The sequence below is a fragment of the Enhydra lutris genome, unplaced genomic scaffold (assembly GCF_002288905.1).
Source record: "Enhydra lutris kenyoni isolate GAN:26980312 unplaced genomic scaffold, ASM228890v2 scaffoldscaffold4, whole genome shotgun sequence".
Taxonomy (NCBI): Eukaryota; Metazoa; Chordata; class Mammalia; order Carnivora; family Mustelidae; genus Enhydra; species Enhydra lutris.
The window spans coordinates 3,482,929-3,510,629 of record NW_019154088.1 but is presented as its reverse complement, the minus strand read 5'-3'; the positions used below and the strand labels follow the sequence as shown (position 1 = coordinate 3,510,629).

General features: G+C 38.2%; 1 protein-coding gene across 2 annotated transcripts in view; it reads right to left on the bottom strand.

Moving 5' to 3' along the window:
• Window positions 1-27,701, bottom strand: part of LOC111139049 (formin 1) — a 372,768-nt gene that overhangs the window by 290,421 nt on the left and 54,646 nt on the right. Inside the window, exon 2 of one of the 2 annotated variants that reach the window (XM_022491166.1) lies at window positions 5,975-6,153. The exons of the other annotated variant lie outside the window; for it this stretch is intronic. Coding sequence (XP_022346874.1) covers window positions 5,975-6,153 — 179 coding nt within the window. The remainder of the gene's footprint in view (window positions 1-5,974; window positions 6,154-27,701) is intronic. 2 annotated transcript variants of the gene reach the window in all.

Below are 27,701 nucleotides of genomic sequence, written 5' to 3'. Positions count from 1 at the left end.
CTTTCTTTCTTTCTTTCTTTCTTTCTTTCTTTCTTTCTTTCTTTCTTTCTTTCTTTCTTTCTTTCTTTCCTTCCTTCCTTCTTTCTTTCCTTCTTTCACAGATTTTATTTATTTATTTATTTGACACACAGAGAGAGAGCACAAGCAGGGGGCAGGAGCAGAGGGAAAAGGAGAAGCAGGCTCCCTGCTGAGCAGAGAGCCCAATGCAGGGCTGGATCCCAGGACCCCAGCCTCATGACCTTAGTGGAAGGCAGATGCTTAACCCACTGAGCCACCAGGGCATCCCCAGTTTGTATTTTCAAAGCGAGTGTGCAAAATCCTACTCTCAGAATTTGTGCAACCAAGATATGACCCTGATGACTGCTTACTTTTTTTTTTTCATATCTCTTTTTCAATCTCAGGCCACACTTCTTTTAGTGTCTTTTCTACCCCCACCTGGTCCCATGCTTACAGACATTTTATAAAACCATCCCCTGTGGTAAACATTCCTCTCAAAGGAAATTTTCAAGAAATTGTACTTATAAGAACTTAGGCCTCACTTGCTCTCTGGTTTGTCAATAATCAGTTGCCTTTGACACACCTCTTTCAAGGTCTACCAGAAACTAAGAAACGTGGCTAATGATAGCTCCTACTTTGGTGGAATTAAGATACTGCCCTTTGAAGCTGACTCTGTAATGTTCATACTCTAAACGGGCACTCTGGGGAGACTAAGGGTTTATCATATATAGAGGCTACCTGAGGACAAGTCACACATTTGATGCCTTTGGATGCTGCCCCAAAATTGATAACTTGGACTTGCCAGATTTCATAAATAAAATCGAGGACAACCAGTAAAATTAGAATTTCAGACAAACAACAAATACTTTTCTCACTGGACATATGTCCTGTGCACTCGTTAGCAATCCCCTGACCCAGAAGTGGAACTGACGGCACACTGAATTTAGTCTCTCAGGAGTTTTGTATATCAACCAGAAGGGCCCACAGAATTTGTTTGAGGAAGATGAGAAGATAGTCACCCCAACAGAACCTCTCTGCACAGCAGTCTGGCTGACATTGAGCCAAGTGATGCTAAGAGAGCAGCACTGGTTGCTTAAACATTGAAATACATACTGGTTGGAAAGTAGATGGTACCTGGACCCTGCCTCCTGTCTCCACTACACCAGCCTTATCTCCTACCATTCTCCAGAGGAACCTCTGTATCTTCTCACAATTCAGTAACTAAAGATGAATATGGCATGTGACAATATGGATGGACCTGGACAGCATTATGCTAAACAAGATAAGACAGAGAAAGACAAATACCTTATGTTTTCACTTATATGTGGAATCTAAAAAAAAACCCTGACCTCACAGAAACTGAGGACAGATTGGTGGTTGCCAGAGGTGGGGAACACGGAGTAGGGGAAATGGATGGAAGTGGTCAAAAGGCAGAGACTTCCAGTTAAAGACTGATAAGGTCTGATGATGAAATATGCAGTGAGTAGAGTCGACAATACTGTATTGTATATTTCAAAGTTGCAAAGAGGGTAGACCTTAAAGTTTTCGTCACAAGAAAAAAATGGGAACTATGTGAGGTGCTAGATGTTAACTAAACTTGTTACAGAAATCATCTCATTATATATGCATACATCAAATCATTATGTTGTATGCTGGAAACTTGTACAATATTATATGTCAGGGTACCTCAAGAAAACTGGGGGAGGAGGGAAGGATAGCGCTGGAGAGACAGAAAGTTGTATGGGCCTTCCAACAGTGTTAGGAGACAAATTTTGGCCTTGCGATCAGAGTTGTGACATGGTTCGTCACATTAGGACAAAAATTTCACGTTGTGATATTAAGTTCTATTTGTTTTCTTTAAATAATCCCCATCCCCCATATATTAACATTGCTTGGGTTGCCTTATACTCTTAAAACAGAACCAGGAAATTTGATATTATAGCACTTTGTTTCATCTGTTCCTGCTCCTCTCCATTCTGTCAAAACATAGTTGATAAAGAAACTGAAGGTAAGCAAATGCCCACAGACCCATAGCTCGTCAGTGGTTGAGCTGAGAAAATGAAGGAGATCTCCATCTCTTGGTCTACAGCAGAGGTTGGCAAACTGCAAATTTGGCCCATGGCCTGTTTTTGAATGACTCATAAACTAAGAATGATCTTTACATTTTTACATGGTGGGTGAAGAAAATCAAAAGGTGAATATTTCTTGATATGTGAAAATAAGATGAAATTCAAATTTCAGTATGTATAAACTTTTACTGGAGTACAAGCTCACTCATTCATGTATGTATTCTCCATGGCTGTTTTCTTTTTTGTTTGTTGTTGTTTTAGATTTTATTTAATTATTGGAGAGAGAGACAGAGATAGCGAAAGAAAGAGAGCGAGCAGGAGCAGGGAAGAAAGGGATAAGCAGGCTCCCCACCGAGTAGGGAGCCTGAACTAGGGCTCCATCCCAGGACCCTGGAATCATGACCCAAGCCAAAGGCCAATGCCCAACCAACTGAGCCACCCATGCGCTCCTCTATGGCTGTTTTTATCACCAGAGTTGAGTAGTTACAATATAGACTAATGGGCCCCAAGGTCTAAAATATTTCTTTTTGGTTCTATTAAAAAACAAAAAACCCCCCAAAACTAAACTAAATTAATGCACAGCTAAATTAGAGAACTTAATAGCAGCCCCAGCCGAATGCCAGTGACCATTCTGATTTCTGGGTGTCAAATTCCCACTAATTCTTAAATGTTTAAGCTATCACCCCTGCATACTAATGAGAAGCAGCATATCTATAGAAAATGGCTGAGGAAAGTACCTTCCTGATAATGATGCTGCAAATCAGGTCCAGAACTGAAAACAGAGCAGTCCTGGCTAACATTAAAAACTAATCAAAATATCACACAGCAGTCCATGCCTCTGGGACCTTACTATTCAAACCATAGCCACTCCCCTCCCCACCCCTGTGCGTGTTGTGATCCAAACTTTTATTAAATCATTAGGACCCATTCAAATGGATATCTTACTTATAATATCAATATTTAAAACACAGGAGTTAAATTGTACTGTCCGAAGACAGCAAAGGACTTGGAGATGAGGATTCTCATGGCTCAAGGTGTAAAAACAACTGATGTAGAAAATAATCTAAAGAAACTATCCCAAGTCCCCTGGGTGGCTTAGTCAGTTAAGTGTCTGCCTTTGGCTCAGGTCCTGATCCTGGGATTGAGCCTCTGGGTCAGATAGGAGCCCCAGGATTGGGATCGAGGTGTCAGACTCCCTGCTCAGTGGGGGGTCTGCTTGTCCCTCTCCCTGCTTGTTCTTTCTCTCTCTCTCTCAAATAAATATAATCTTTAAAAAAATAAACTATCCCAATTTTTAAAAATTATAATTAATGGAAAACTAAGAAACATAAATATTTATATATTTTATTACATATTCACATAATCATTTTTATATATAAATATAATTTACATAGCATATATAATAAATAAGTATTATAAATATATAAATGTATAAACCAGTAAGTGCTGATTCAGAAAACAGACCTTTTTAGTGATATGTATCAAAAGCCTAAATATATTTATAGACAGTAATCCCAAGTTTATCTTAAAGAAATAGTCCTAAATATTGGGGGTATGGGGAAGGGGTACAGGAAAAATTATATGCTTGGTAGTGCTATTTATTTCCAAATTATGGACTATTCCAAAATTGAAAACAAAATAAGCATCAAATAATAGAGAAATGATTTAAAAAATTTTTGAGATACAATTATACATCCACTTAGGTATGTCCTATGGTGAGTGCTGTGAAGTGCGTAAACCTGGTGATTCACAGACCTGTACCCCTGGGGCTAAGAATACATTATATATTAATAAAAAAATAAAAACATTAATTTAAAAAAAAACACATCTAGAGTGGTTCCTGAGTGGCTCAGTCAATTAAGTGTCTGCCTTCGGCTTGGGTAATGATCTCAGGGTCTTGGGATGGAGCCCCACATCGGGCTCCCTACTCAGCAGGGAGCTTGCTTCTCCCTCTGCCTCTTCCTCCTTGCTTGTGGTCTCTCTCTCAATCTCCCTCATAAATAAATAAATCTTAAAAAAAAAAACAAACAAACATCTAGAAAGAATACATAAAAATATGGATAAGCAATATGGATATCATATTGCTCATCTTATCTATAATATCTTATCTATGGATATAAGCAGTATCCATATTGCTTATCTTATCTATCTTAAGATATTGCTTATCTTATCTTATCTATGGATAAGAAAAAAAGAAAAAAGAGGGAAACATATAAAATCTATGTTTGTATGTTAAAACAATCCCTCATTTAAAATAAGTCACATATGGGGAAAAATACGAAGGAAATTTATCAGATTAACAGTTGTCACTGGCTGCTGAAAGTTACTTCTTTTCTCTCAATTTTACTACATATTTCAAATTTTATAAAAGGATTGTTATGATTTTTATAATTGAAATAAATAAAAATAAGAGATAATTTCACTCACAGGGGAGAATGAAAACCAAAAACACATAGTTTAGCCAAAGTGTTTAAAAAAAAAAAAACACAATAAACACAATTTTTTAAAAACACAGAAGAAAAAGAAAGTAGTCTTTCAAAATCCATTTCAGGGGCGCCTGGCTGGCTCAGTGAGAGAAGCATGTGACTCTTGGTCTCAGGGTCATGAGTCTGAGCCTCACATTGGTTATAGAGGTTATGTAAATAAATAAAAACTTAAAAAAAAAAAGTCAAAAGCAAGAAAAGGAAAACTCCCCTTCAACACTTTCAGACCCCAAGTCGCCTGTTGCAGCAAACACAACTTAAAGTAATCTGACCAACAGATGTCACTGTTACACTTCTTTCACTGACCACATCTTAAAATGCACAGCCTAACTTTGGAGGTAGGGGGACAAAAACAAATGTTACAAGTTTCCATGTCATCTCACAAAGGGCTTTAGATTTGGCATCTTTCAGCTTCATTCCAAACCTCCTTTTACAAGGGATGTCGAATGCTTTTCTAAAAGGACATCCCGTGATGATGCCATGACGGTTACGAAAAGTGCAAGGTTCATTTGGTCTTGGTTGCTTGAGAAAATCTCCACTCACATAAACATTACAGATCTAACCATGTTCATCAAAGACATACCTCTGAGCCTGAAAGTGATGAATTGGAAAGTATCGGAAGGAATCAAGGACACAAGATTGCCAATGAGCATTAAAGTCAATGGCAAAGAAGAAAAAGCAGGGGGGTGGGTGGGGGGAAAGAAAAGAAAAAAGAGGAAGGAAGGAAGAAAGAAAAGGAGGAAAAAAGAAGGAAAGAGAGACAGAAAAAGCCTTCTTGGATTCCTAATGCTTACCCTCATCTCTGAAAAGAAACGGGGAGATGGAGAGGGGTGGCGACAATGACGACAGTCAATCTATCAGGCCATCTACAATGTGGACGTATACAACCCAGCCCATCATTTTGTATAGTGGAGTTGATGGTTCTGTGTCAATGAATACTTGGATGAACGAGGAGGGAGAAGGTTGTTTTCTAAATGGGTCATCTTGTGTTTTCAGATTTCCTGCCAACCTGCTCACCTGTTATTTGAGCAGCTGGACAGAATGAAAGGTTTGGGGACATGTGAGGGAGACAGGCTATTTAGATGACTCTGGAGAATGCTCTCAAACGTATGTTTTCAAATTTTCAGAAAAGTGATATTAAGAGGCGACAAGCAGCAAACAGTCACTCCCACCCCAAGGTCTAGGCAGTAAAGCTGACGTGGGGAGAGCACCCTGAAAACAGTCAGGCAAACCATAAACAGAGTCACGTCCCAGCACACACATTTCAGACCACTGAGGTGTCTCCATACTCTGCAGCCAACTGATTTTTATATAATGACCCCCACACAAAATGCAGCTTTAACAGTTTTACGAACGCAATTTGCATAAAACGCATTTCTGTTGACTGCAAGGAATTAGAGCTCAAGCACAAAGATTTCTACTTACATGGAGATCCAAGTACAGTTCACTTTTGTTTGGCTTCTCTCTCTCCTCGTGGAGCAGAAACGGACAGGCTGGTCCTGCTCGATAGCCCAGGAACCAGGCACCTCCATCCCTGGGGGGAAGGTCTTTAGTTGCTGTCTGCTCACTGACGCAGTCCCGGGGGATGCCCTCGGAGGAGATGGCTAGACAGAAGAGAAGACCATCGGTGACACAGCAGCTAGAAAAACATCAAGCCAGCCATATCTGGGGACTCCTACGTGGGCCATTTCATACTACCGCTTATCTTCCTTTCTAGATTGTATTTTTAGAGTTTGCTCTCTTCCAAAAGTGCTTGTCTAGATTATTCTTTCTGGATTGCACTAACAAAGAATTTAAAACATTTGCCCTCATACCCAGTTTAAAAAGAGAAGTCTATTAGCTATACTCTGTGTTCACTATCGTTGCTTACCAATGCAGGCTATACAGAATATTCTCTTTCAGGACAGAATTCAAGGAGGACCTGGAGGACAGAATCAGGAGGGCTGAGCTGTTGGATTCACTGCTAAAAGGTGTCACCTGAGCCAAGTCACTAGTCACACATGTGTGTGTCCTTCCAGAGCAGGAAATGCAGCAGGGTCACCTTCATTTCTGGGGGCAGAATGATCACGTGTGGTCCATATTGGCACTGGGTCACTTGGTTGAACGAGTGACACTGCACGAGTGAAATGTGTGGGACTGCCTTTTCTCATCGCCGGAATGAGGGTATTATGTCAGTTTTTACCTCAACTAGGTTGGGATGGTAATAGTCAAGGATGTGCCAGGCGCTGTGCTCAGCCCTGTTCTTTAGTTTGTAAGAGAGCTCTATGGGAAGGCCTCATTAGTGCTCCCATTTTAGATGGGGAAGCTGAAGCCCAAAAAGCTTAGACCATTTGCTCCAGATCATAAAGTCAACACATGGGAAAGCCAGGAATTGAGGCCAGGAAGTTAAACACTAGAGGCCATGGTCTTAATAACTAGATGAGGTGGCCTGTGCCTGGCATTCTTGAAATGGCAATGCGTGTTGTACAACAAAAGACTTCATGGTCAAATAAATGTGAGAAAAGCTATAAATGTGAGAAAAGCTGCGTGCTGTACCCCTTAGAGCCACGATTCACATTAGTGTAATTAAGACTTGGAAACCCCCTTTAGGAAAGCAGCTTAGCTCTGCATAATAGTGTTTTCCAAACTTATTGGGCCACAGAATCCATTTACAGGATCCCTGTGAAACATGTTGGAAGCTATTAGTGTTCTACTGGAACAAAGCTTGGAAAATTCTAGATTAGATCACCTTTTTAAAGTCCCACATAACTCTCAAGTTCCTAGGCCTCTTTTCATTCCTGGTAAGCAACCTTGGCAAAATATTAAGCAACCAGGCAGAAGGGTTCAGGCTCAGTGCACTTTGCCATAGAGATCACTGTTGGATATATGATAGGGCATTTATTACACATAATCCTTGTGCTAGTGTCTCTTTGATAGTAGCCCAAAGCTAGCCAACAACTTTTGCCATACTGAAAACCTGATGTACCAAGTTACTTGAGCTGAGATAAGTCAGCTAGCAAAAGGACTGTGGGATAACATTCTTCTCCTTTAGATTAGAGTAGAATTAAAAAAAAAAATAGATTAGAGTAGAATTTTAGGAGAAAAAAAAATTTGAAAACAGCCAAGGTTTTGCTTTGTGCTTTCTTGTTTGGTTGGTTGGTTTCCAATCACACTTCAAAGTGAAAGGTGATACAGGTCACAGTGTCTCTACAGTTGGCCTGTGGGAGGCCACTGTTCTGGAGGCATTGAGAAAATAAGGATCCAAGACCTCAGGTGTCTCCTCTGCAGATATAGGGTATCTGGAAAGTTATAACCACACTCTTCCTTCATTTAAGCCAGATGTCTTAGAATGAGGACCTTTTTATTTACCTGGCCTCACCCTTTCCTGCCCTTTTGCTATGGGCTCTCTTGAGACAGACTGTCCCCTGGGCTTTTGCTTAGGACTTCATGTGCTGCAGAGTGTGCCCCGTGGGGCTCTGAAGACACGGGAAAGGGCTAGTGCCTTAAAGAACCTCAGAGAGGAACACTTTGCTAAGCCCCTCCCCTTTATTCTCATGGTGACCCTGAGATCACTGGTCACGCCTTCACTACTGGAAGGTAGTGCCGGCTGGCCATGCTCTTAATAGATGGAGAGATTAAAGCTCAGGGTGTGTTTAACTTCCATTTACAAGGCTCATCTTCCTCCTAGAACACTTCTGTTTATATCTGGCAAGAAAGAGGAAATCAACCTGTTTAAATTTATGGTGTCCTCTCCCTGGGCTACCTCATCTTCAGAAATGTGTGAGTTACTAATCCCATGCCTCTTTTTAAATCCCTCCACTTTTTATTTTGATCTTGGGAGAGTGGCTGACTCTAGGTAAAGTTTACACAGAAAGAAAACAACATAAAACGTAGTCTGTATATCACAAACAACATAATGTACAACACCTAAGGCAAGACATCTAGAGCATCAGAGGGACATCGTCTGGTGACCGGAAGTTCATCATTCTGGTGGAAGAGAGTGAGAAATTCCCACAATAACAAGGATCTGGCATCCTTGGATAAAACGCAGGTGCTCACAGCAACACACTCAAACACCCTACAGTGGCTATCCAACACTTCACTGGTAAGGTGTGCGGCATGACCCGATTTACTCTTTATGCAGAGGAAAGAGCACCAAGTTGAAGCACAACCAAAGAGAAGTAACTTCATTTTGGAGATCATTTTCATGTTAAAGAGCCAATTTCTAACATCTAATATTTAACCAGACAATATCCCTGTGAAGGAAATACACAAGGTATAATGGTGATGCGTAGTCGTTTTGGTAAAGATCATCGGGACAGGAAAGGACCAAGGGCGGAAATAAGTAACAAAATGGTTATTCTCGAAAGTCTGACAAATAAGCGCAAATGACAAATTCACCATTAGAAAGGACATAACCAGCTTACAAAGTAAGTCTTTGAATGGAGAGTTTTAATAATACAAACACAAGCTTTTCAAACAGCCAAAAATAAAGCACATGCCCATCTTGATTAGCCTAGGTAGCGGCCACACTATTCTCTTCAACGGAATAAATTTTAATAAAAAGAAAAAAGTTACCTGAAATTAGGTAAGTATATTCTGTCAAATAGTCAGATGTCATCTAATTTTATGACACAAAGAGATTTTGAGGTGTTATATTTTCATTGAACATTGTTGCAAAAAGCGGAGAACAGTCTCCTCAGTTTAATCATGTTTTTTCCCTTCCATGTGCCTATTAGAAGTCCATTTTCTGCTCCATATTTATTGATTATTTTGTTTCTCAAAGATGTGGCAAAGACATTTCAATAGCTTGATGAACCACACGTGCACACAGGTTAATGCTACAGCTGACTACTGTTAATACAACATATAGCACGGACACAGCACAGGAAGGGCCACTTACCTTGGGACCACTTTGAAAGTCTGTGCTTTTCCCAACCATTCAAATGATGAGCTGCACTTCCTGATGCTAACCTACAACATCAGACTGGGATTGTGCTGTAAATGATCCATACAAGAGAAGCAGACAGAAAGGAAAGGTAACGTGCCGTTTAAAACTGGAAGCAGTCTCCGTAATCATCTTTCCGAAATGGAATAAGTGTCCCTACCTGAGGATCACTGTTTCCACTTCTTTACTTCCTGCCTGCGTTATGATTATGCACCCAAGGCCTTTTCCAGTTGCATTTGGAGCTCCGCCCCCTGGCATAGATGCTGTGTATTTCCCCTTGTCCATGGATGTTGGATCTTGGCCTTGCGTCTTGCTGTAGCCCGCCGAATGTGGGCAATGTGGCATTCTGAGTCCAGGCCTTAAGAGGCATTTTGTGGTTTTCCACCTGCTTTGTGTTTCTGCCATCACCATGTGACAAGCATGTGCTAGGGAGCCCAAATGAGACACACAGAGAAGACCCCAGACATAGTCCCACTGCCTGGAAGGAACCCAGATCACATCAAGTGAATGACTGCCAACCAACCCTTAAGACGATGGATAAGAACAATAAATATTTGCTACGAGCCACTGAGATTTGGGGTTTATTTATCAAAATAGCTGCCTAATGGATCATCATCTGTCCCCACCGGAAGCACTGGGTCTATTAAAAACTTGAAACCATTTCAGCTGAGAAGGCTTAATGACTACAATATATGTATTTTTGTAATACCTACTAAAAATAATTAGCTGATATATCAGGTTTTGGAAAATCAAGCAAAAACTCATCACATACCCATTTCCTCACTCATACTAAGATTCACACACAAACTGCATTTCATTAGAAAAATTAATCTTATTTAGCAGGCATAGTCTTTAATTATCTAAAGAATATCTATATATCTATATCTATGCACCTATTTATATAGATATAGATATATAGAGAGATATACATATATAGGTATATAGATATACACACATATAAAACATATGTATAAATCCATTTCCAAAGAGAAGTTTGCAAACACACCAAATAATCAGATCTGGACAGAAGTCCCCAAGGAACAAAATTACAGAGCCTTTCAGCTCTCCTCCTTCAATTTTCCTGTCACACTGAGCTCTCCCTTGACAGCAATGATGAAGTGCTTATGCTTCCAAAAGGAGAAGGGGGGGAAAAAACCTTAGCTTGAGACTCTCTTGAGTTTTTCCTCCTATGCTGTAGTTCCCAAGGCCATTCATCATATTGACTTAAAATAAATCCAAAGAGGTGAAATTTTCTCAACCATGAATATCAGAACTGATATGTAAAGGTAGACAGGTTGTCTTCTATTATGTTATTCAAACATCTACTTACAAGCAAGAGAGACAGCAATCTAGATGTGTAGCTAATGGAAAGTGACATTGTTAAGTACTTGTACTTAAGTACACCTTAAAAGAGGGTGTGTGCCTGTGTGTAATTATTCACATCTTTATCCAGGGAGACAGAGCTTTGGTAAAAGTAGCCTCATGGCTCGTAACTGTCAATTTCAGATCTACACTTGCCAATCCCCTTGCTGCATTTTCATTCCTTATGATGTTAAGTGATACAGTGTCACTAAGCAGATAAGAAACTGTAATTTGGAGAATGCACCTTACCTATCCACCCCAGCCTCTAACTCCTTGAGAGAAGTACATACACCAAGGGAGAATTTATGAGCAAGGACAGACTGATTGCGGTGGAAGGTGTACAGAGGCAGGGGAAGGCTTTGGGGAGATCAGGAAGTAGGAAGGAATGGGGAGCAGAATATGTCAATTTCAGAATCTATGAATAAAGAATCCACATCCATCAAACAAATGCAATGCTCGAATTCCTAAAGTTATGCTTAAATTCAAATGAAATGAAATAAAATTTAGAATTAGAAGGGATCTTGTATATCTCCTATCTGCTTATTTTATATTTGATGAAACTGAACCCCAGGAAGGTTGTGATATCTCCAACATGTCCACCTAGTGGCAAAAGCAAACTAACATCCAGGTTCCAGGGAAATCTTTTATGTTACTTAGAGAAGGACATGATTGTCAGTCCACACATGAGAGAACACTTAAGTCTGAGTAAGAAGTAGAAGTGAATAGGTTGACAGGTGGGATTCCTGTCAATTCCTGACTATGACCTTTACTAATTGTTTAAACTTAGTGGAATTACTAAATTACTGAATCTTTATTTCCTCGTTAATGAAATTAAAATAATATGGTGCCCCCAGGGTGGCTCAGTCAGTTAAGCATCTGCCTTCAGCTCAGGTGATGACCTCAGGGTCCTGGGTTGGAGCCTGCTCAGCAGGGAGTCTGCTTCTCCCCCTCCCTCTGTCCCTCCCCACTACTCATACTCTCTCTCTCTCTCTCTTTCAAATAAGCAAATAAAATCTTTTAAAAAAGAAAATAATAAAAATATGCCTGATAGTGAGCTGTGTTCAAAATTGTTTTTCTTCCAGGAAACTTTACCTGGGCTGGGGGTGACAGATTGGTGGAGGATGCAAACAAATCCCCATTTTAAATAAGAAACCTGTATACAATAAGGGCATACTAAACATCATACACGCATGTTAAGGACTATTTTTTTGTCCAGGAAGATAAAAGAGAAAAAAATTAAGCTCATAAGAATTCACGGTAGCCCTCCACTGCAGCAGATCCCAAATCTGCTTAAGTCCTAAAAATAGAATTCACGTCATCAAATGCAAGAGCTCCAAGTAAGTGGCTGATCATCTCCCAAAAGAGCAGCTCCTCAGGGCATTTCCTTAGAAATGACATTCAATGACACATCTTCCTTAAAGGTCAAACACTTGAGCCTCGGGCCATGAATGAAACTCATTATAGGCCTAGCTTTAAAATGAAATAGCTTTTTAAGGAGGTACATAAATATATATTTCTATGATCATTATTATTATTACATTAACTGCTTTTCGTGTTCTTTTCCTGCAAAGAATACAGATGTTAAATGAGAGACAAATATTGCTCACGTCAGGAAACTTGTTTGTGGCTATAGTCATACTGAATATTTTAACACTTGAAAAACAGGGGCATGCATTTAGAGGAGCATAAGTGATGCTGAGTCACTCTGCTTTCGAATGGATGGAAGGTAGGAGCAGATGCTTCTAAGTAAGGTTTTTTGCAGAAAAGATCACAAAAAGGTGGAGTTTGGAAGGTTGTAGGGTGCCCTGAGGTATTAACAACCTCTATCCATTCTCAGACAGGCAATGATAAGGAAATCAGGTGTTGGTACTTCAAATGCCTATGATCAAAAAATGTTGGTATGTTTGATGATAAGCAATATACTTGCTTATTAACAAAAATATTATTGAAGTGAAGAACAAGAATACAGAAAACATTTCTTATCGCATTCACTCTAAATAAATTTGAATCACATTTTTCCGTTTTACGTCACATTGTTCCAGTTATCACGGGAAGACTTATACCCATGGGGAACCCAACTCTTGAAGAGATATGACATAATTACTAATGTCTTAATAGCTAAGGAGGTATAGTAAAGAAAAAAAAAACCCATAAGACATAAAGGCTTGGATTATAAGATATATAATAAATAATTTTTAAAAAATCTTTTTCCAAAAAGAAATGATCTTCAGAGAGTCACAAAACATGAATATGCATAACAAGATTGAGACGAAGAAAGAAGGCACATATGCCAATATTAAGGGCAAACATTTAAGAGATTAAGAGCACAATATGACTTTGAGTGTCTTGGCAAACAAAGCAAGAATGAAAAAGCATTCAGTTAGTTCACTTCCATTACCAAAAGGAAGAGGGGCCCGTGGGTGGTGCAGTTGGTTAAGCATCTGACTCTTGGTTTCCTCTAAGGCTCTGATCCAGGGTCTGAGGGGTGGAACCTGGTGTAGACCCCCACGTGGAGCCCCGCGTCCTCAGGCCCCATGCTCAGTGGGGAGTGCACTTGTCCCTCTCCCTCTGCTCCTCTCCTCATGCTCTCCATCTTCCTTTCAAATAAACAAATAAAATCTTAAAAAAATAATAAAAAAGAGGAAACATACTGATCCTTCAAAGCTGATCAAGATTTTTCTGATGTTTAATTCTGAGAGACACAGCTACATAATATAGTCAATTCCCACCCTAGCCTTAGTTCCATCCAGGCTGTTCTGACCAACAGTTGACCTCACAGAGCTAATGGTACTGACTTAGTTGTCTACCAATAGCCTTTGTCCCTTTAACCAGAGAGGTTTGGAAATTATCTTGACCACCCAGGGATTTGAAACTAAAGTGAGGAGTTCTCCAAGAGTGCTACTAACTAGTGGCTACCCAAATGGCACCCTTTTGCCAAGTGTCTTAGGCACTAGAGTTTTCTTACTCCCTTCCTCCACCAGCCATTAGTACTAAGGAGCAGCCCTGCACTTGATCCCAACAATCTCAGCCAAGGCCTGATTTATCACCCTCTCTCCCCACAAACTGATTTTCTTAAGGGTGAGTAATGTCTTTCATGTGGGACATTTACTATGTGTCACACACTTTATATACATTACATGTTATTGAGAATCTTCACAATAATCCTATAAGGTTGATATAAAGTAATCCTGTTTTTAAGATGACAAAAGTAATGAAATAGAGAATTTAACTTGACCCAGAGTCAGTATGTAGGTGAATGGGTCCTGAACCCAGAGCCTAGAATTAACCTCCTGCCATAAACAACTAGAAACTAAACAAAATATAGGAAACAACTATTTTTAGGTATTTGATAGTAGGCAGTGCCATAATATAATCCTTGATAGAGGTTCAACAAATAAAGTGGGCCTCATAATTTCCTGGCCTTACAGCAAAGATATACAGCAAAGAGATGATTTCTAGGCTAAAAATAATAGGACCCAGTGACCAATGGGAAGATATGAAGCAATCTAACATATGTAAAATTAGAAGCAGGGGTTTGTCTAGGGGAGACAGAAAAATATCTAAAGAAATACTGGCTGAAATTTTCCCAATTTAATAAAAAGTATAAACCCACAGATCATAAGAAGCTCTATGAATCTTAAAGAGGATAAACATAAAGAAAACTATAAATGAAGTTATAGAAAACCAGTCATAAAAAAGAATATTATAAAAACAGCAAGAGAAAAGAATATTATATAGGAAACCGAAGAAAAGAATAATAATTAAAGACTTCTTGTGGAAGTCTTTGGAATGACAATGCTGGAAGGCATTGGAATGACAACTCAAAGTACTAAAAGGTAAGAGTCAATCTAGAGTGTGACTTGCAGTAAAAATATCTTCCAAACTGAAAGGAAAAGATTTCCTCAGATGATTAAAAGCCAGACAATTTATCTTCAGCTGACTTAGATCACAGGAAGGCATAATTTTTTTTTTTTCTGGCAAAGGGAAAAAAAAATCAGAAGAGGGGCACCTGGGTGGCTCAGTCGGTTGAGTGTTAGACTCTTGGTTTCAGCTCAGGTCACGATCTCAGGGTCCTGAGATTGAGCCCCACATCTGGCTCTGTGCTCAGTGTGAAGTTGGCTTGAGTCTTTTTCTCCTTCTGCCCCCCCCCACTCGCTCTAAAACAAATAAATAAATCTTTTTTGAAAATTTGAAAATACCAAAAATTATAAAAATGTAAGCTAATACATAGGACATTTTTCTTATAATTGAAGTTATTAAAAATATAATTAACTGAAATAAAAATAATATATTGTGTGGTTTATAACATATGTGGTTAAGAGATGGCTGATAACAATAGCAGCACATCCAAGAAGTAGAAATGAAAATATTCTGTGGGAAAAGTCAGACATTTATGTGAAGCAGTATAATTTAAAAGAGACTGTAATAATTTAAAGTTGCATATTATAAACTATAGAGTTAACAGTTTTTAAAAATGGTATCTCCAATGGTGGATATAATATGGAATCCTAGAAAGTACTTAACCTAAAAGAAGATAGAAAATTATGTAAAAGGGAATAAAAACAAAAGCAAGGTGGATAAATCTCAACTGCATTAATAGTTACATTAAATATAAATCATCTAAAAACTCCAATTTAAAGTCAGAGTTTATCAGACTGGGTGAAAAAGCAAGACTCAACTATATGCTATCCACCAGAAACTCACTTTATACGTACAATTATAAATAAGTGAACAGTAGAAGGATGGAAAAAGCTATATATACAAACACTAATTATAGAAAGCTTGAGTTGGCTATATTAATATCAAATAAAAATAAACTTTGAAATGAAATATGCTACCAGGGATAAAGAGAGGTTTCATAATGATAAGCAGTCAACTTATCAGAAAAAAATAGCAATCCTAAACTCATTTATACCTGGTAACAGAACTTCAAAATACATAAGCAAAACTATCATAACTGGTCTGGATAAATACATGTATTCACAACTATATTTGGAGATTTCAATACTCCTGTCTCAGTAGTTAATAGAACAGGTTGACAGAAAATCAGTAGGAATATAGAAGAACTAAACAACATTAGTATCAATTTTACCTAATTGATATTTATAAGATACATTATCCAAAAACTACAGAATACATATTCTTTTCAAGTGCCTATGGAATTTATCAAAATCATCAACATACTGTGTCATTAATAAATCTGAAAGGATCAACATCATAAAAAATATGTTCACTGACAGATGGAATTAAATTCAGATACCAATAACTGAAAACTATCTAGAAAATTCCAAATATTTGGAAATTAACACCACACTTCAAAAGTAACTTCATAGGTTAAAAAAAAATCACAAGGGAAATTAGAAAATATTTGAGCTATAGCTAAAGTGGTGATCAGAGGAAAATTTATAGCCTTACTTAATTAACACTGAGTGATGTCCCCTGTTCCACAATGGTCAACATCTTAACATTTATTCCCTAGACTAGGGGATATCAGGCATGGTTGATGCATGGTGAACTCATAGAAAACAGAGGATTCAGTAACCATTTTCTTCTTGAATCCTAAATGCTAAGGTCTTAGCTTTTGTTGCCCCACTAGGCTTCCAGACCACTTTTAGTTTCTAAGGTAGGCAGGTACTGGGATACTATTCTGGGAGAAACAGGACTAGCTCGAGACATTGACTCTGCCTCCAGATCCTCCATAAACTGCTGTTCCATATCACCCTACAGTGAATCTCAAATCCAATACCCTTTCACAGGCACTCAGAGCTTCCAGTCAGCTTTTTAGTCCCCCAGACTGTAAACATGTACAACCAGTGATCACAAGTCAGCTGAGAACAATGTCTAACATAAAAAGCAAGAGAGAAGAAAGAGGTTTGTCACCCTATACCTACTGGATCAAGATTTTGGTGGTGGCTACTTTCTTCGGCAACCCTATCTCTGGCTACCTAACCCTCTTCTGTGCTCCAGTTCTTACCAGCTTCCTATAATACTGTACCATCCTTCCCCTGCTTCAGGCCTAGGGCTGGTAATGGCTTTTTGCTGTTGCTAGTTTCTGGGAAACTCACAAGCCCAAGCCAGTTTTCTTAATTGGTCTGGACATAATCTCTTCATTAAGTTATTTTCAGTTTAAAACCTTTTGAATGTACCATCTATTTTCTGGCAGGACTGTGACTGACAGAGTGATTGGGATCATGATGTTTATTTCTTACCCCGTAGCATGTTTGTATATTACTAAAGTGTCTAGGGTGCTTTCTACATGATGCTCTCCATATCCAGTCAGAATAACAGCAGCCATGTAAGGGGCCAGTGTAATCTTTTGAGAGAAATTAAAATGATCAAACTCCTTTCAGATTATATTATGATAGAGAAAAGGTAAATTGTCATAGCCCTAAAGTAAGACAATGATGGTATACTGCTGTCCCTTGCAGATGAAGATGAATTGACTGGCATGAAAATAAAGCATTTTCTAAATCAATAAATGCACATTAGCTCCCAGAGGCTATGTTGATATACTCAGTAAGTATACCATATCTGAAACAGCACTTGCAAATTGCATCCCATGTAATTAAATTTGTAAGAATCCAGTCATTCTCCAAAAGCCATCTGTTTTCTCACTAGCCAAAAGAGAATTTAAATGGTAGTATGGTATAAATCACCATCCCTACATCTTTCAAGTCTTCGATGGTGGGACGAATGTATGCAATCACCCCAAGAATGTAGTATATGCTTTCAATTAGTAGGAAAAATATGATGCCATTCCTCTCAGAACACACAAGCCTGGGAGCCAAAGGTAGACTTGTCCTTCACAATACTATACTTAATAAATCACTTGCATAATTTTTGCCTCCTATCCTTGCAACCTTGGGCTTAGATCTTAGTGACCCAGGGAGAATTTGTTTCTACTTGGGAATATAGTCTTGGTTTCATCAGTTAGGAAGCTAAGAGTACAACTTGGTTGTTTCAAATTCTCATACATTAGAGATACATGTATTTTATTTCAGTGCCTAACAAAATCAATGTCTTTCATAGAATATTTTGAATGGGACCTAGAGTATTAAACTCCTATAGTCCAAAAAAAACCACCCAGTAATAAATGTAAAGCTACATATTTTGGAAAAATAGTATAGAACAAATACTATAGAACAAATGTCCTCATATTAATATTAAAGCAATACAAGGAAGCTACTGTGAAATAAATTCTCTCCAAGATTCCTGGTAGAAGAGAAAATTGGAATACATCCTTGCAGAACTATTTGGGAATCTACACCTGACACAGGGGTTAATTGTTGTGACCCAATGGCTGAATACAACACACAGGCTATTTTTGTATAGCCTATGAGCTAAGAATGGGTTTTACATTTTTTCATTTTTAAAGGAGGGGAAGGATAAAGGGAAGGAGGAGGGAGTAAGAATGGGAGAGGAGGGGGAAGAAAAGCAATGACAGGGCCCTTGGGGACTGCAATGTCAAAAATATTTACTATTGGGCTCTTTACACCAAAAGTTTGCTGACTTCCATTCTAAAAAGTTACATGTGTTCTATCCCTTAGCTAAAAAAAATTGGTTTTTGTGCCTCTGTCCTAGCAGAATGATCATTTTCTTATTCAAGATCTATTACAAAGAGATATTAGGGATGCCTGGGTGGATCAACTGGCTAAGCGTCCAACTCTTGATTTTGGCTCAGGTCGTGTCCTTGCGGTCGTGAGATCAAGCCCCATGTCAGGCTCCATTCTCAGCTTCTTTCAATTGATGAAAGAAAAAGGTGAGAAACTTAATGTCATAAACACCATAGACACCCTTACTGTTAAAAATTATTCCTCTTGCTTTGGTGCTGAGTTAGACCTGTGGACAGCCAAAAGGAGGAAGGGCATAGAACATTTCTCCAAAGGGTTTGCTTTCAAGTTCAAATGAATGGTTTATATTCTACTGTATTCATTTTGAAATAGTTTTGCTGTTTCTCATTCACCCTTCAAAATATAATATGCCCCAAACGACACAAAAAACAACAATAAAAAACCTAAGCCAGGGCACCTGGGTGGCTCAGTGGGTTGAGCCTCTGCCTTTGGCTCAGGTCATGATCTCGGGGTCCTGGGATCGAGTCCCGCATCAGGCTCTCTGCTCTGCAGGGAGCCTGCTTCCTCCTCTCTCTCTCTCTGCTTGCCTCTCTGTCCACTTGTGATCTCTCTCTGTCAAATAAATAAAATCTTAAGAAAAAAAAAAAAAACCTAAGCCACCAAAATGAGTTTCATGTTTTCACACAGAATATTAGAAGAATCAGGATCTTTTCAGAATGTTTGGTTTAGCTAAATTACAATATTTTATGTTCCTTTTTACTGTGAACCTATTTGGTCAAACATAAAATTTACCCTAATCATCTTCAATTTAGGAACTTGTTTTTGCATTTTATCACTATCTGGAAATTGCCTTTTATCATGAGGGGATTGCTATTATCTTAAATGTGATTTTACTATGTCCAGGGCTACTGTCCTACCAGAAAACACAGCTCTAATTTAAAATGCATGTCAGTAGAAAAATCAATTTACTAAAAAGAAAATTAACTTCATAGGCAAATCTTTCAGGAAAGCAACTGATCCATAAACTGAACGAAATTTATACTAAGAACAGAAGTGAATTCATTATATACTTTTCAGTCAAGAAGAACTTATCACTATATTCAATTCATGATAAACTTTCTCTGGAATGATTCCGCTAAACAGATAATAGAATAGAAACTTTTGAGTCTAGCATTTTGGGGAAATTATAAATAAACACAAGATTGTCAATAATGGCTTCTGAAGAGCAAAGAAGACTGACTAAACTGTATTGAACTAACAAGTATTTCAGGAGTAGGATTTTTACTGGGGGTTTACATAGAAGTGGACTTCCTTGCCAAATTTTCACATTCTGTCATTTAAAATAAGAGTATGAGCCACTGCAGTGACTTGCTGCTAATGAATGGGAGCACCAAATAATTCATTTTCTGTTCCTTTATTTGAAATGACAATCCTATCTATCAGTGAGAAGGATGTAGAAAATTCCTAGGGAAAGCCACAACCATGCTGGTACAAGGTTAGGGTCTGTCTCCTGTTTTAATTGTGCTGAATATTCTTTCAATAATACTATTAACTTCCTATTCTTCCTCTAGTCATTTAGTTTACATCAGTGCTTCACAAACACAAAAAGACTAAGCAACAAGAGTACCAAAAATTTCATCTGGCATTGCTTCTGTGGCTTAAAACAAAAAGTTGTGTGTTGGGGGGAGAGCTCTGTTTAACACATACTTAATTTTAGAAAAGTGTCTAAATCTCATTATCTGAATCTATTAGCCTTCAAAGGAGTCTTGAATGCTACGGAAGCATCCCCAGATTCTCTATCTTACCAAATCCAGGGGCTAAGTCTCAGCCGTTGTCCCATGGAACCTCTCAGTAGCATCAGGCAGAGCTGAACACACTTCTGTTTTCCTTGAAAATCCTTTCTAGAAACCACATCCTTAACACTCCTGAAGTGTTTCTCCTTGTTCACTGCTCACTCCTCAGTCACCTTAGAGGCTCCTCATCCTCCCTACATCTAAATCAGGGTTCTTAACCTCAGTACTGCTGAAAGACCCTGGGGCTAGATAATTCTTCGTTGTGGAAGGATGATCTGTGCACTGTAGGCTGTCAGTCAGCATCTCTGGCCTCCACCCACCACTCACCAGGAGCACGTCCTCCTCCTCCCCAGTCAGCGATGACAATGAAAAATGTCTCCACACCTTGCTAAATGTTACCTAGCTAAGAACCAGGGCTCTAAAGGCTTCCCTCAAATCTCCTGTGCCCCCTTCCCTTCTCCATCTTCACTCATTTCTTGGTCATCTCATTCAATCTCAAAGTTTTAAATACCATCTAAATTCTAGTAACTTGCCCATTAATACATCTACCCCGACCTCTTTCCTGTCTCACACAGGCACTGACTGCTCACTACATGACTATTATGCATCCCAAACCCCTGGTTTTCCTCCTGACCTTGCCCCTTCCTCAGTCTTTCATCAATATTCACTCTATTTCTAAGATTAAAAATGTGCTTCATCCTTGGGTCCTCTCTTTCTCTAGCATTCCACATACATCTTATGAATAAGACCTGTTTGTTCTACCGCCAAAGAGTATCCCAAACCTGACCATTTGGCATATTGCTAGCACCCAGGCTAAGCACTGTCTAATATCATCTGACCAACCAAAGTAATCTCCCAGTTCTTCTCCCTTCTTCCACGCCTATCCCCTATAATGTTCTTCAAAAACATCTGTGGGATCTTGTAAAAATCCTACACTGACCCTCAGATCAAAATCCTGCTATGGCTTTCCATCCCAGTTAAAAGAAGAAAGAAAAAAAGAACGAAAAAGGTAATTCCTGGCCTTAAAGAAATTCCTTACCTAATCTGACCTCGTCTAACTCTTTCTCTCCATCTCCTACCCTCTCCCTTACCCCATGCATTTCTGCCACCTCAACTTTCTGGATGTTCTAGAGTAAGACAACTTTATTTCAGGCTCTGGCATCTACATGGGTGTTTCCTCTGCTGGGATTCTGTCTCCCCAGTCATCACATGACTGATTTCTTCATATTGCTCAGGTTTCTGCTAAAACATCCTTCCAGCAAAAAAGGCTTCTCTCTTCACTGCCCTTCTTCCAACATTTTCTTTCTCTGTTTCTCTGTATTATCTGTAATACCATTATCTGAAATTATGTAATTAATTAGTGCCAGATGAAACTAGGCTTAAATAGAAATAAAATAGATTTTAGTTTGGATGCCATGTTACTGGGATTCCATGGCTTGAATGCCACAGTGGCAAGAAATCTGAGACCATGTTCAGGCTCAGTGGGAAAGAGTTTTGTGATTGATTAGCAAAGCCTTCCCTAACATAGGAGGGAAGAGTGGTAGGGTGTGTGCCATGTTTTTGTCATCCTTTAACGAAGTCCTCCAATTTTTCTTTTGTCTGCTCATTCTTCGGCAGTTCTTACTCACTGGTATCTTCATCAATGTAATAAGAAAACAGAAGAGGTATGAAACTCAATCAGATAACAACTAAATAGTTGCTGCTTTTGTAGAAATTTTGATGGAGGGGAAAAACCACATAAGGCTAAAAGATATGCTGAAACCATCAGTAAGTGTGAATCATCTGTGTATCTCTTATCTCCCACAAGTAAAGAAAGGAGATAATTCTGTATAAGAGAGAAGGAAATGACTTCCAAGTTCTGTTTATAAGAGAGTGAGATTATCTTTCTTTCTTTGCTCTTCAAGAAAAGAGACTGAATGATGAAATTAAGAAATTACCACTCAGAAGACACTTGAAGAGTCTTTGTCATTAATAAAAACATTACTTTTATTTTTGAATTCCCTAACTCTGCTATGGAATGATTAAGCAAGGACAGGCCTAGAGATACTAAAGATAGAGAGAAAAAGAAAATAAGGTGAAAGGATAAAAAAGGTCTCTATATAACAAAACCTTCCCAACCACCCAAATTCCTCTCCTCACCCTTTAAGGAAGGTCAACTGATAGCCCTTGGCTCCTGACATGTAACTATATCCTGTTCCTCTTTTGATGTTCTCACTGAGAGGGATTTAACTGCCCTTTCCTTGATTCATTAGATGGTCACTTCAAAGAGACTCCAAAGAGGCAACATTTGCCCAAACAACTCCCCTGTCTTAGTAAATCCAAGCGAACCCAAAAAGCAATTCATCCTAAATTTCACACATTATTGTCTTTCGCCCCTGTCAGTGACCTCAGCCTACAATATTGATTACCACTCTGCCTCCCAATATGAATCCTTCAGACAATCAATCCTTCCCCAGAAAAGGGAAAGAGTTATCCAGTCTAATGCCCTGAGACCTATGATTAAGCCCATGCAGAAACCAAACAACCTAGCAAACTTGTCATAACTTTCAATCATCTACAACCCATTTCCTACCCCAAAGTCAGGGAGGAAAATATTCTACAGACAGTCTAGAGGATTCCTCAAGACTTCATTCAAGAAAAAGATGGGTACTCAGTTTAGTAACAAATGTCCTAAAACATTTTATTAAATTAACAAATGTCTCTGAGTACTCTAACACACAAATCAGATTTGTGAGATCCCCGTGAAGTGCTGACATACAAATCCATGACAGTTTCCGTATTTTTCTAAGGCTTTAGTAGATAAGTGGGCAAAAGGCAAATAAGATAAATGACCAATGAGTATGAAGAAATGTTCAATATCACAAGTAAGGAGAGATATGCAAGTCAAAAGAGCAATAAAATACAACATTTTCTCATCAAATCAGAAAGATTAAACCTTGAAAATATGCAATGTTGGTAAAAGAGCAGGAAAATAGGCACTCCACTCTAAAAAAGCTGGACAGTGCCTATTACTAAGTTAGCCACAGGACTTCACATGGTACCTGGACATAGCAAGTTCCCACTAAATATTTGCTGAATAAATAGATGAGTAAATAAATAAAATCAGTGCATGGATACTCTGCTGATGGGAGTACGCTGAATAAAATTTAAAGGAATAATTTCATAATTCTAAAATACAGATAGTAGTCATACTTTTGACACTGTCATTCTCTTAGGAATCCATTATAAACAAATTCTTTACAACCGCAAGATACTATGCAAAAACGTTTGTTACATTATTAAAACACTAAAAAATTATTAACAAGCCAAGTGTCCAAAATTAGGTAAATGATAGTAAATGGATGGATAGTTCTCCAGACAGAATAGTTCATAGTAATTAAAATAATATTTATAAAATGTCATAAGATATGGGAAAAGGTTTATAACCTGTTAAGCCAAAAATTATGTATTTACATAGGTATAACATTTCATTTAAGCATAGTAAAATGTATAATTTAATGGTAATTTTTCTATGGGTCATGATAATAGAAAGTTTTCTATCTTTCTATAGAAAAGTTTTTTTCTATCTTTCTAAATCCCTCTATATTTTTCTATAGTGATCACAGAATAGTTTTATAATTAAAGAAAGGTAAAATTCTGTATTAATAAAATAGCAAGGTTACTTTTTGAGGAGGGTTATTCTGTCACACCCCCCAAATAACATCAGTAAGATATGAACCCATAGCCCTTTATGTAGGGTCTTCTCTCCTTTTTTTGATTTTCATGTTTAATTATATTCAGGGTAGATTTCCATAAATACAAATCAAGAGTCTCAATCAAAGACTTTAACAAGTCTTTTATTTTAAAATTATTAAATCTTGGGCATCTGGATGGCTCAGTTGTTAAACATCTGCCTTCGGCTTAGGTCATGATCCCAGGGTCATGGAATAGAGCCCCACATCGGGCTCCCTACTTGGTGGGAGGCCTGCTTCTCCCTCTCCACTCCCCCTGCTTGTGTTCCCTCTCTCACTGTGTGTCTCTCTATGTCAAATAAATAAGTAAAATCTTTTTTAAAATAATATAAAATAAAATAATTAAATCTTAATTAAAATCCTTCTGCTATCTGGAAAACAGCATGGAGGTTCCTCAGAATGTTGAAAATAGAACTACCCTATGACCCAGCAATTGCACTGCTGGGTATTTACCCTAAAGATACAAACGTAGTGATCCGAAGGGGCACGTGCACCCGAATGTTTATAGCAGCAATGTCTACAATAGCCAAACTATGGAAAGAACCTAGATGTCCATCAACAGACGAATGGATAAAGAAGATGTGTATATATACACAATGGAATACTATGCAGCCATCAAAAGAAATGAAATCTTGCCATTTGCTACGACGTGGATGGAACTAGAGGGTATCATGCTTAGCGAAATAAGTCAATCGGAGAAAGACAACTATCATATGATCTCTCTGATATGAGGGAGAGGAGATGCAACATGGGGGGTTAAGGGGGTAGGAGAAGAATAAATGAAACAAGATGGGATTGGGAGGGAGACAAACCATAATTGACTCTTAATCTCACAAAACAAACTGAGGGTTAATGGGGGGAGGATGTTTGGGGGGGTGGGATTATGGACATTGGGGAGGGTATGTGCTATGGTGAGTGCTGTGAAGTGTGTAAACCTGGCGATTCACAGACCTGTACCCCTGGGGATAAAAAGATATTATATGTTTAAAAAAATAAAATTAAAAAAAAATGGAGAAAAAAAAAATCCTTCTGCTACTCTTTTAGCCATTTTCTATTTGCTATCAGTGAAGACAGAAACAACTTGTCAGTATTTTCAGTCAGCTAAAATTTTCTACATTAAAAAAATTTTTAATGCCTCAGACACACAGTATTTTTTATTAATCTTAATGAAGTTCTAGAAACAACTTTTTTATATTTTCTTGAAGTTGTCTTTGTATAGCACCTAAAATAATAATTATTCAGAGTAAATGAGATAATACATGGGAATAAGTGCTAGGTAATTATAAACTGCTATTCAAATGTTAGTTTTAAAATTTTCATGGTATATCATTTCTTACCTTGTATTTATTTCTGATGGCATATTTCCCTCCTATTCTATGAACTGTTTCATTTCTGTGATTTCCATGGTGCTTTGCATATGCCTTCTACAAATTACAATGATTTTTTTAAATGTATTTGTAAAATGTTTTCAATCCTATACAGGTCATTTAAAATATGAAAAAAATTTAAAGGGCCTGCAAAATGCAAACCAAAACCACAATGAAATACCACTTCATATCTACTAAGATGGCTAAAATCAAAAAGGCAGAAAATAACAAATGTTGACAAAGAGGTGGAGAAATTAGAACTCTTATACATTGCTGGTGGGGATGTAAAATGGTACAACAGCTTCGAAAAACAATCTAGTGTTTCTTCAAAAGGTTAAATATAGAATTACAATATGACCCAGGCAGTTCCACTCCGAGGTATATATCCAAGAGAAATGAAACCGTATATCCACATCAAAACTTGTACACAAATGTATATAGCAGCATTATCCATAACAGCCAAAAGGTAGCAACAACCCAGATGTCCATCTACTTACGACTAGATCAACAGAATGTGTTATATGTATACAATGGAATATTATTTGCCAATGAGAAGGATAAAACTTGAAAACACTATGCTAAGTGAAAGAAGCCAGTTACAAAAACCATCAATTGAATGACTACCTTTTTATGGAAATGTCCAGACAGGCAAATCTGCAGAGACAGAAAATAATGTAATGGTTACCTAGGGCTGGAGAGAATTAAGAAATGGTGAGTGATTGCTAATGAGAATGGTGTTTTTAAGGAGGATAATGAAATGTTCAAAAATTGATTGTGGTGATAGTTGAACATCTCTGAGAATATAGCAGGAACTGTTGGATTATACATTTTCTTTAAAATTTTTAAGAAAGAATTTATTCATTTATTTGACAGAGTGAGAGAGAGCACACACAAGTAGGGGGAGTGGCAGACAGAGGGAGAAGTAGAGGGAGAAGCAGACTTCCCACTGCTCAGGGAGCCCAATGTGGGACTTGATCCCAGGACCCTAGGATCGTGACCTGAGCCGAAGGCAGATGCTTAACTGACTGAGCCACCCAGGTGCCCCTGGATAGTACATTTTTAAATGGGTGAATTGTATGTCATGTGTATTGCATTTCCATAAAGCTGTTTGTTTGTTTGTTTGAAGACCCTGAGTGTTAACCATTTAATGTATGTTGGTAGTATTATATACTGGTGTAATTTTTTTGAAAAAAACAGCACAGGCAAAATATTCACATCTTTTTACTTCTTGTATTTCTACACATTTAGAGAAATTATTTAATAGGAACAAAAAGCTATGTGAATAAAGACACCAACCACAGTATTTTCTATTAGTTTCAACTTGGAAACAATTTAAATGCTTAACAATGGACTTAATATTTTGATTCATCTACATTTCAGAAGATTATCACCCATTAAAATTATAAAACTGTGGTTAGTAAGATCATATAAAAATATGAAAAGTTTTTTTAAAGATTTTATTTATTTATTTGATAGAGATCACAGGTAGGCAGCGAGGCAGGCAGAGAAGGAGGAGGAAGCAGGCTCCCCGCTGAGCAGAGAGCCCGATGCGGGGCTCAATCCCAGGATCCTGAGATCATGACCCCAAACGAAGGCAGAGGCTTAACCCACTGAGCCCCCCAGGTACCTCAGAAATATAAAAAGTTTGAAAAAACCCTAGGTAGGTATGGAAGTATATAAAATCTAAGATAAATAACCTTAGTCATTTAAAACACCTATATCTATGAAAAGAAAGGAGGTGCCTGGATTATGGAAGATTTTTATTGCCATCTTTTTTATTTCCTGTAGTAGTTTTCTTATAAGATCCTTTTCACTTAAAAAAAATGTTATTTGTTATTGCTTCACTAAACCAGTGGTAAGCATAGCAATCCAATAAAATGTAAAGGATCCCTGGAGATGCCTAATGAAAGTATTGGGTACACGTGGGGAAGAATTTCAGGCACCAGTGTTCATGCAAACGCCATCACAAGAAGCACTCGGATGACAGCAGAGGCAATAAGATGGTCACAAAAACTCCATTCGTTAAGCAACAGGCAGGTGTTCTACCTGTACATCTGGTACCGCCCTCCCCAGTACTGATCAAGTCCATGGTAACTCACACTCACTGCTGCTCCATCAATACAAGCTTAAGATATTGTCCTATTCTCCTAGAGCTCCTATCCAAAAGTTAAGTAACGCATAGTCTTTAATTAATACTTAAGTCATAGGCGTATCCAGACAGATGTGACTGGTGTGGTTTGCTGGGAAGTGACGACTGACGATGGCAAGAAATGAAAGGGCATTCAGGGCAGAGCTCTACAGAAGCTAAGGGCTCCATGACCATGTTCACACTGTCAGAAAGATGTAGCCTCCACATTTCAGCTGCCCTCAGCAGGGCAGAGGGGCAAGGAATGAGTTAAAG